At 36.3% G+C, this 10,784-nt stretch overlaps 1 protein-coding gene across 1 annotated transcript; it reads left to right on the top strand.

The window, feature by feature from the left end:
* Positions 612-950, top strand: LOC109127714. Its single transcript, XM_019233076.1, has one exon. The coding sequence runs from the start codon at positions 612-614 to the stop codon at positions 948-950; it is 339 nt and encodes a 112-aa protein (XP_019088621.1).

Here is a 10,784-nt window from a genome sequence, read left to right as displayed (position 1 = left end):
GTAAATAGTTCAGTTAATCGGAAAATGTTAAGTGTTCAATTAACATTTAACATTGAGACATTTAACAATTAACAGTTAACGGTGAGAATGTGGACGCAGCTGCTGTCGATGATGGTGCTGGTGCAAATGTTGCTGCTCCTGTTCAGTTGGGACAAGTGTTAACTGTACTGGCGCAGACCTTGGAGCGTTTTGTCGAACAATCGAAGTCATAGGAGTAATCAAAGTCATAGGAGGAATCCTGAAAATATTGATGAGAATGCTGCTGAGAATTTGTGGACGCGGCTGCTATCGATGATGGTGCTGGTGCGAATTCTGCTGGTCCTGTTCAGTAGGGACAAGTGTTCACTGTATGGTAGGTCTTGTCGAACAATGCTATGTTGGACCCAAGTAGGGGAGCGAAGTGTTTATGGGTGGGACTTTGTGGAAGAAACAATAGAAAGAATCAAAGTCTTAAAGATTAAGATGATGGAAGCTTAGGACCGCCAAAAGAGCTATGCGAACAAGCGTCGGAGAGAGTTGGAGTTTGAAGTGGGAGATATGGTTTATCTCAAGATAGTCACATATAAGGGTAAAGACCGTGCTCCTTGAACACGAAGTTGACACCAAGGTACATGGGACCGTACAGGGTTTTGGAGAGGATCGGACCTGTTGCGTACAGGCTGGAATTGCCACCAGCAATGGATGCTTTTCACAAATTTTTCCCTGTGTCCTTGCTACGGAAATGCATAACACATCGGGAGAATATTATCTCTGAATCGCCGCCAGACTTGCAGGAAAATATGACTATTGTAGGCAGACCAGTTCGGATAGTGGATCAGAAAATATGGACCAACCAAAAGAAGATGGTTAAGCTGATTCAAGTAGTTTGGGATTGTGATGGCGGAGAGGAAACGACTTGGGAACCGGACGAGGTGATGAAGGCTAACTTCAAGAAATGGTTTGTAAACTAGAAGGTTCCAAGGAAAAAGGTTTGGATTCGAGGACGAATCCACTCTAAGGGGGGGGGGGAAAGTTGTAACGTCTGTCTACACGCACCTTGGGGGAAGGAATTTGAATGATCGAGTGATGGTCGATCGAGAGGGTCAATCATTTGAACTGATCGAGCGATGGCTGATCGAGACAATCGATTGTTGAGCTGAACTCCGAGATAATCTGCAGCAAGTCTCGGACATGCTAGTTCTGCGGGACAGTTGGTCAGGGAGGTGACGAGCGGCTAACTGTGGTACATGAAACCGCGGGTAGACTCTCAATCCTATACCATGGTCCGCGTGTATGTACTCGATTTTTAGTGGAACAGTGTCGTTTTACAGATAGATGTGCGGGAACGGTTACTCATGCGGGAGAAAGGACGCGGAGCGTGTAATGGGCGGTTTTGAGCAGTTTTCTTTGGTGTTAACCGTCAAGACTCGCTTATAAAATGAATAGAGCGTCATTCTTCGCGAGCGTAATCAAAAAACATAAGTACTCAGAAGGAATAGAAGTTTGTCGAGAAACCAAGAGAGATCGTCGAAGTTTGGGCAGTGATCGTCGAGTAGTTCGGGTAAGTATCGACTGAAATGTGTGTTCATCAATAGTTTGTCAAGTATTAGCGAAGGGAACATTAATCTGGTCTTTTTATCTTAGATTTCTGGGAAGCGCAAGCGGTTGGGAGATCTGGTCGAGTGTCTAAGTGACAAGAGGTGTCAAAAACTGTATCTGAGAGACTAAGGTAAGTTGCGTGAACGTGGCAACGAGTCTAGTGTCGTTCTCTTGCATAGATTCACTTAGTCTCTGATTGTCCTGTATGATTGCTTATCGTATTCTGATTATCTGCTACTTAGTCTTGGTGATCGATGCGGTTTATCGAGGATCTAGACCGGCGGTACGCTTGGGGACAGTAATGCTCGCTAAGGACTGCTCGCTTGCGGGAAGATTGTTTGGTAACCGCATGGTTATGCCGGACGAGTTTCTGTTCGCGACTTGCAATTTTGACTGATTGAATATATTGTTTGACTGTGATTGTTTGCTTGTGGCCTGGTGAGACGGGACGACCGCTCTCACTAAGCAAATTATTTTGTTTATGCCTCCTTTGTGATGCTGGAAAGAGCTGTGATCGGGAAGGTAATTGGGATGATGGAACCAATTCGTGGGACTAAGGCAAGGAAAGTAAGGATGGTTAGGGCATCTGCAACCCTACTCTCTTTTAGAGTCAAATCTCTATCATAGAGCAATATTTGCTCCAATATTACTCTATATTTTACTCTAAAATAGAGAAAATGATAGTATTGCTCTATATATAGAGCAACTCTATTCTCACCTCTATTTTTTTACACTACCTCTATTTTAGAGTTGTAAATAGAGTAATACATTGGAGTAAAATAATGCTCTATTTTTGAGTTACTCTATTTTAGAGAAAAAAATAGAGATATAAATTGGAGATGGTCTTATCTATGGGTAGTTGTACTTGGTCTAGTATGTAAATGTGTAATAGCTTATTAGCAAACTCATCGTTGTACTGGAACCTCGTTATTAATTCAAGTATTTTGTTTATGCTTAAAAATGACTTGTCTAGAATTTGAATTGTTACCGGAAAATAGTTCAGTTAATCAGAAAATGTTAAGTGTACAATCGGATTAACTTAGCAGTGAGTTGTCGTGGCGAGGTAGAATACGGGTTGGGGCATTTCAGTTTTCCTAACCCCAAAACGCAATATTTAACTTAAACTCGTCCACACAAAACCAACATTAAATCGATCGATGCACCCTCTAAACCGGGATTCTGGTTTGCGTATGTTACAGGTAGTGAGTTTTCTCATGGCCCGATACTCTGCTTCAGCGCTTGGTAGGGATACCACCTTTTGTTTCTTGCTTTTCGATGTGACCAGGTTTCCTCCTAGAAATGTACAGTAACTGGTGGTGGAGCAATGGTCTTCACGATATCCGGCGTAGTCAGCATCACAATATTCGACAAGTTCAATGCTCTCATTGCATCCCATCCAAATTCCTTGTCTCGGTGATCCCTTGATGTATTTAAGAATCCGGTTCACCATGTTCCAATGGCGCATTGTTGGTTCGTTCATATGTTGGCTCGCGTGGTTCACTGCAAAACAAATGTCAGGCCGTGTAATAGTGAGGTATAAGCTTACCTACTAAATGACGATATTGTGTGACATCTTCAAATGTAGTCCTTTTCGAGTGGTGTCAAGACTGCCTTTTATCCAAGTTTTCCTGCTTCACTTAAAAGATCAAGTACATATATTCTTTGTGATAAGAACAATCCTTCCTTAGACCTATATACTTCTATTTCCAAGAAAGTATTTTAACTCTCCAAGATCTTTGATGTCAAAAACTGATTTGAGGAATAATTAATTATCTTGGATCCCTACCTTGTCATTCTTGGATATGATGATATCATAACATACACTAGAATGACTACAATATGTTACTTGTTAGTGTGAAGAGGGTGTGGTCGGCTTCTGATCGCCGAAATTCTCTTCCAACCAAGGTGGTGCGTAGCTTGTGATACCACGCCCTCAGTGACTCTTTTAAGCCATAGATAGCCTTGTTAAGTTTCAATACTTTTCCTAGGCCAATGGTGTCTTCTAAACCCGGTGGAGGTCTCATGTATACTTCATCTTCTAGCTCTCCTTGTAAAAATGCATTCTTGACATCCATTTGCAAAAGTTCCCAATCAAGGTTTGTGGCCAAAGAGAGGACCACTCTAACATTATGGAGTTTAGCAACCGGTACAAACGTATCTAGATAATCCTCCCTATACGTTTGTGTAAATTCTCTTGCTACAAGCCGCGCTTTATAGCGTTCAATCTCTCCATAACTCTTGTACTTGATAGTGAATATCCAGCATGATGTCACGCCTTTCTTTCCCTTGGGTAGATCAGCCTCATCCCAAGTGTGGTTAGACTCCATTAATGACCGTTCATCGTTAACAGCATCACGCCACACTTTATGATCTTTGGCTCATCATAACTCTGTGGTATCCAATGCTTATCAAGCTGACCAAGAAACGCCTGATGATCCAAGGGAAAGTGTGCAAGAGTGCAAACAGCTTGGGTAGGATGAGCTACGACAACATTGTTGTAGTAAACTCGTGTATTACGCCTATTCTGGATACGTTCACTCTTTCGTAATGGGACTATAGATTCTTGAACGCCACTCTCCTCATTGTCATCTTCTGTTGGCACGAATTCAGCTTCACCGGAGTTGTCATCACCATGAACCAAGTTTAAATCATTTTCATCATCGATTGGTATTTGTGGTGTGTTTTCGATTTGGAGATTGTTGTTCTTGATAGGTGTTTGGTGAGTGTTGTCGCAGTCTTGGTTAGATGTTTCAGGTGGTGTCAGCTCTAGTGGAATTGGTCTGTCGCTAGTAGTCTCAACACCAAGCTTCTCAAGAATAATGCGGAGGTTGTTGGCACGATCAGATGAAGACGTGTCCAGATCCTTGATGTTGTTCCAATTCTTCTCATCATAGTATCCCTTTGATTCCACGAACTTAACAACTCGTGAGACAAGAACTCGCTTCATTTTAGGTTCATAGCACTTGTATCCTTTTTGAGTTGTAGATTAGCCGATAAACATACTTTTGGTGTTGTTTGCATCCAGTTTGTCTCGCTGTTCACCCAGTCTCAACAAATAGCATACACAACAAAAATCTCGTAAGTGATCAAAAGTTGGTTTTTCTTTGTTTAATACCTCAAATGGCGAGATGTCCTAAAGAATCTTAGTCGGAGTTTTGTTGATAAGATAGCATTCGGCCAGTACAACATCTCCCCAAAAATATTTTGGAACATTGGTGTGAAACATTATAGACCTTGCAACTTCTATGAGTTGTCTATTTTTCCTTTCAGCTACACCATTTTGTTGTGGTGTGTAGGGATAGCTTGTTTGATGAATAATTCCATGATTGGCTAGATGTTGTTTGAAGGCATGACTTGTGTACTCTCCACCATTATCTGATCTCCAAATTTTAATCTTGGCATTATAGTGGTTAGTCACATAATTTTGAAAATTAGTGAATGCCTCAAGAACTCTATCTTTAGAAGGAAGTAGTGTTAACCAAGTATGTTTAGACTTCTCATCAATAAAAGTGACAAAGTATTTTTGATTTTCTCTAGATAAACAAGGAGATGTCCAAACATCTGAATGGACCAAATCAAAGCAATTTTCATAAATTTTCCTAGACTTAGTAAAACAGACTTGCAATGTTTACCAAGAATAGAAGCTTCACATTAATTTTAAAAGATATGTTTGGTAACATAATCTCTAGAGAACGAAAATGAAGGTGTCCTAGTCTAGCATGCCAAATAGCACTATTAGCTTTAACGATAATTGAACAAAAACAAGAAGATAAAGACGGAGATAGGTTCAAATTCTCAAGCACATAGAGGTCATCTTTTGTGACTCCTTGGCCAAGCACTCTACTTGTGTCAATATCCTGAAAACGTACATTGATAGGACCAAAAATTGCATAATAATTTAAATCAGTAGTAGCTCTTTTGACTGATAACAAGTTTAAAGTAAAGCTAAGCATGTAGAAGGCTTTAGAGGTTTTATCAAATAATTTTAGGTTCTCAATTCCTTTTACTGGTACTTTTTCTCCATTAGCTATAATCACATTCCCTATAGATGGTTTAATTTCACTCATTAACTTAGACTCACTAATCATGTGATGAGAGGCTCCTGAATCAATAATAAGAGGTTTAGTAGAGTTAAAGGCAAGATAGGAGTTACCGGATGCCTCTTTGAGGGCTTTGATGAGGGCATCTAGGTCTGACTTCTTTACTAGCTCCGAAGACGCTGATAACGCAGCTCCGTTAGTTTCTGGAGTGTAATTGTTTGGTGTGGAGGCTGTTGTATCTCCCACCATGTTCGCTTGCTGAGCTCTTGGTCCTCCACGGCCAGTCATTGATCTGTTAATACGAAGATGGGGATGGAGGATCCAACATCGACTCTCGAAGTGACCAGGCTTCTTACAATGTTCACAAAAAGGTGGGTTCTTATCATCATGCTTGTAGTATCCTCTGTTTGCAAATGCAATTTCCACCTTGTTTGCAGTCACCAGTTCCCATTTGCCTCCAAATATCCCAATAGAGCCATGTTCTTTCTGAATCTGATTGCGTACGTCGTCAAGGCTTGGGATTTTGTCCGATCTCAGAATATGCTTAATGAGATCGTTGTAGGAGGGGTTCAACGTCAAAAGTAGGACCAATGGTAAAAAAAATGAGCCTTGTCTTTTTCACACCTTTCGTTTAAGCCTGCAGGACCAATGGTCGCCGGTCGGAGCATCTATAGGTCAGCCCAAAGGGATCTGAACTTTCTAAAGTGTTTAGTGAACTCCATGTCTTCTTGGTTGAGATTGTTGATCGCTCGCTTAATCTCAAAGATTCGGTTTACATTAGTGACATTCCCGAACACGTTTTGAAGTGTGTCCCATAGATCCTTCGCAGTTTCACAATAGGAGTATGCTTCGAGAATGGGAGCATCAAGAGAGTTTTGAATGATGGCTAGAACTCCTTGGTCTTCTTGAAACCACTTATATTCTCCACTAGTAACAAGATCCTTGTTGTCTTCAGTGTTTTTATCTTTTGGAGCTTCAGTTGTAGTGATATGAGACCAAAGCCCTCGGCCACATAGGGCTTTTTTTGTGGTTCTTGCCCATAATAACTAGTTCTCTCCTTTGAGAGTAACTGGAACAGTCAAAGTTTTGGTGTTCTCTATGATAAACTGACTATTGGTTAAGTGTATTGCTTAATGAGTATAGAGGAAGAGAGTAATTTTAGCGGAATAGATGAGAGAGTTTTAAGCGGAAGTGTTTGGTGGGTGTGAGATCTATAGAAAATGAGCGTTCTGCTATGATACCATATAAGTTTTAAGATAGACAAAGATAACTAGTAGGATATGGAAAGATTGTGAGGTGGTGTAGAGTCGAACAAAGTGTAGAACAAAGTAAAATAGAGTAGAACAAAGTAAAACATAGTAGAGGAGTGTGTGATTTGTAGTGTGTAATGGAGAAAGAGATGGTCTCTCTTCTTACTTCATTTAGTCCATGGGTACAAGCTAAATATAGACAATATACAAAGGGAATATCCTATACAAGATTTTATGCACAATTACTCATGGGATAGTGACATATCCTTAACATAAACATGTGATAGTTAGTTGACTTTGGTTCCCACTTGTATCAACTCGCAAACGGCTCCAAAAGGAAGGATCTAGAGAGTTTGTGTCCGTTGGTGAGGCTTCTCTTCATGGGCTTAACTTGTTGGATCTCAACCGTACGGACGACCTGTCTTAGCTCTCTGTACAGATGTACGGATGATGGTGTGAGTTCTCATACAAACAAGCCAGAAATTCCATCAAGACCTTTTGCGTCTACTTTATTTGTATTAATAAAGTATTTCGTGAATCCATGAGAACCATGAATCCAATTTCACATTTCTTGATATTTTATTTATATTAATAAAATATTAGATAATGTATTAGATGTTTGAAAAAAAGATGAAAAATCAAATGAAACTGAGAACTTCTATTGAAATTTTATACGAAATGACTTTTTTAATGAACTAACAAAATGTTAACGTGAAATTAAAAAAAGAAATAGTATGACATCTGTAAGTCTATTTTATTTGATACTAGGTTAACGGCCTGACTGGTTTAAACGCAGCATTTGCGGTTGCAGTTGCGGGAGATTACGGAAGCGGGTGGTTGCGGTTTCAAGCGTTATTAAGCGTTTTGAATTACTGGTTTAATGTTTTAAAATGGGTGCGTTTGCAGGAGTTTTACGACTGGTTGACCAGCGGGTACAATAGCGGTTAAAACATAATAAATGTAATATATAATTATATAAATGTTTTAAAACACCAATAAATTTATTAAACTTGATTTATAATTATAATTCATTAAAAATACTAAAATAATTATTCAAAAAACAAATAAATTTCATATTGAAGCGAGAGTAGAGAAAAGTTATTGGTGATTTGTTTTAATATTTTTCACAAATAATTTTATTTTCTTAAATTTCGGATGAAATGTTATATTTATTTAGATTTTTTTAAACTTATGTGTGATGCACCATTAAATTTACATCAAGTTTTCCGGGTTATTGTTAATTGAAATTTTATTTCTTTGTATAATTATTTACTTTCTAATCTCCTCAATTGTATCCGTACTTCATTTTCTTTCATCCTTAATGTATAAAATGGTGTTAGAAGATATATGAAAAAATATTTCAGCATCATTGATTTGTTTTAAGTTTAAAAAAAAAAACCAACCGCAAACGCTTGCGGGAAGCAGTTTTTGGAATTCAGTGGTTTCAAGCGGTTGGGAGCAGTTTGTGTGATTGGTACCAATCGGTAGCAACCGCTACCACCCGCAAACGCTGCGTTAGCGGGAGGTAAAGGGAGAACCAGTCAGGCCCTGAGTCTTGTGCCTTGGATGAGATTATTATATTAGTTTTGATTTTTTGGTTAAAAGTCATTAAGGACTTGGTTATTTTTTTTCCAATTTTTTTGAGAGACTTTACAATGTAAAGAGCATACTAACAAAGTTTATTTGTATTGAGAGACTGTGTTTTTCTTGGTTAAAAGTCATTATGGCTTTGGAATTGTTTTATTTTTTTCACTAACTGTACAATTAATTTTAAATGATCAGCTTATCATTTTCTAAATTTTGACAAATTTAAAAACTCTTTTAATAGTTTAAATATTATTATATTATTGATGTTTGTTTTATTGAATTTTAAATTATATTAATTTTTATACTCTTTATATTTTACAATTAGGAAAAAATATTTTGAGATACATTTTTAGTTTTATGATGTTAGAAAATTGGTTGAGGGAATTTTTCTATAGAAAACGGTGATATTAGATGCTAAATATGTAGATCATAATTGATATATTTCGAGAACTTTCAGCAACATGAAAGTTCTCTTTATCCACATTTTTGGAAAAGAAATGAACCAGTTTTTATGTGAATAATATATATATATATATATATATATGTTCAACATTTCGAAGAACCACCAAACAAATTACTAATTTGCTGTCATATATAAACAATCACACCTACAATTTATATTTAAATATAATTTAATATAAACAATACTCAATATATGTATCAAACAATCAAACCATGTATATCTATATATATATATATATATATATATATATATAAACATAGATATATTGATTCTATCGTAATTATAAATCAATAAAAATATTTAAACAACTAAAAATATTTAATAAACTAATATTTAAAATACATCATCTACACTTTGCGGGCAGTCATGTTGTTGTTTATAGAGAAAATTATGGTTCAAAAAAAAATCATTTAATTTAAATGTATAGATAATGAACAGGTGATGTACCAACACTAACATATGAGAGTTATAAAAGTGCAATAAGTGTATATTAATATATTTTAACATTTTTAACAAAAATCGTTAGACCATTACTATGATAATAATATGGGGGTTACAAATAAATATATTTTTATATTAATCTTTAACATATGATTATTTTTAAATAGTGGGCGTTAAATATGTTATGCAATGTGGTTTTTGTTTATACTTTTCCAAAAAAGAAAAGTAAAACTATTGAAATATTACATATTAAGAAAAAGATAAGTGAATATGGTAGAAAATATAAGAAAAAGATAAGTGAATATGGTAGAAAATAATAAAACATCGAAAGTACATACATAATGAAGATGAACTTTTCAACTTCATTCCCTTGTTGTGTGATGATTGAAATTTATATTTCTTAATCTCCACCAATATATCTAATTTTTTTGTTATAGCTATCTAATCTTTTATTTGACATATGGGAATTTAAATTAACAATATGAAAATTAAAGAATAATTAAGTATAATCTACTTAGGCGCTAGAAATAAAATAAATGTAAGTACTATACTTTCAAAAATAAATTTAGAATCAATTTCTTATATTGATGTTTTAATTAATTTTCAACCCATATAACAACATAAAATTAATAGAAAATATCTGAATATATTGGAAGATGAGAGAATGATTGTTGATAAGACGATCATCTAAAATAGACAATAGAGATGAAAAACAATTTAAATTACAAATCATGACATACAGAAAATAATTAAAAATTGGAATTGAAATTTTACAATTATGTTTTAGTTGATGTTTTAAACTCATACAACAACAACAACAAAACAAAATATCCTTATGTTGTTGATGAGTTGTTGAGGATGATCTCTCTTAGACAATGGCTTTGTGTCTTGTTTCACTATGATCTTGAAGCCTATGCTGATCTCGTTACACCAGTCAATACCTTGAGGACTTCCTTCAATTCACACTGGCACTTCTTCACAATTGATGAGGAGAAGGATCTTTATGATTTAGACCTTACCCTTGCAAGAGATACTGCTGCAAATTCTGTCGTCGCTTTCCTGACAGCTTTGTCCAACTTGAAATTTCCAAAATCTTCTCAATACCTCACTGTGCGTCCACCGGATCCCTTTAATCTGCATGTCTTTCCTCCAGACATTGTTGAAGATGTCTTTGTGGAATTTTCCACAGACTTGGAAGAGGAAGAAGAGTTCAAGTTAATTCCCACCGACTTGCAGTTTAAGAATGCTCTCGTTGACTCAATCTTGGCCTGGAGGCATCTTCCATGGCGCCTTTGTTAGATTTTTTCTTTTTATACTTGGAATTTTTTCCAAACTATGTTATCTTTTTTGTCGGATTTGATTCTTTTTGAGTTTTAAGAACTTATCTTTAAATAATCAGACTTTTAAAAAAAAAAAAAAAAAAAA

Source organism: Camelina sativa, chromosome 1, assembly GCF_000633955.1.
Source record: "Camelina sativa cultivar DH55 chromosome 1, Cs, whole genome shotgun sequence".
Lineage (NCBI taxonomy): Eukaryota > Viridiplantae > Streptophyta > Magnoliopsida > Brassicales > Brassicaceae > Camelina > Camelina sativa.
Note: the sequence above shows the minus strand (reverse complement) of the source record. Positions and strands in the feature narration are given on the sequence as shown.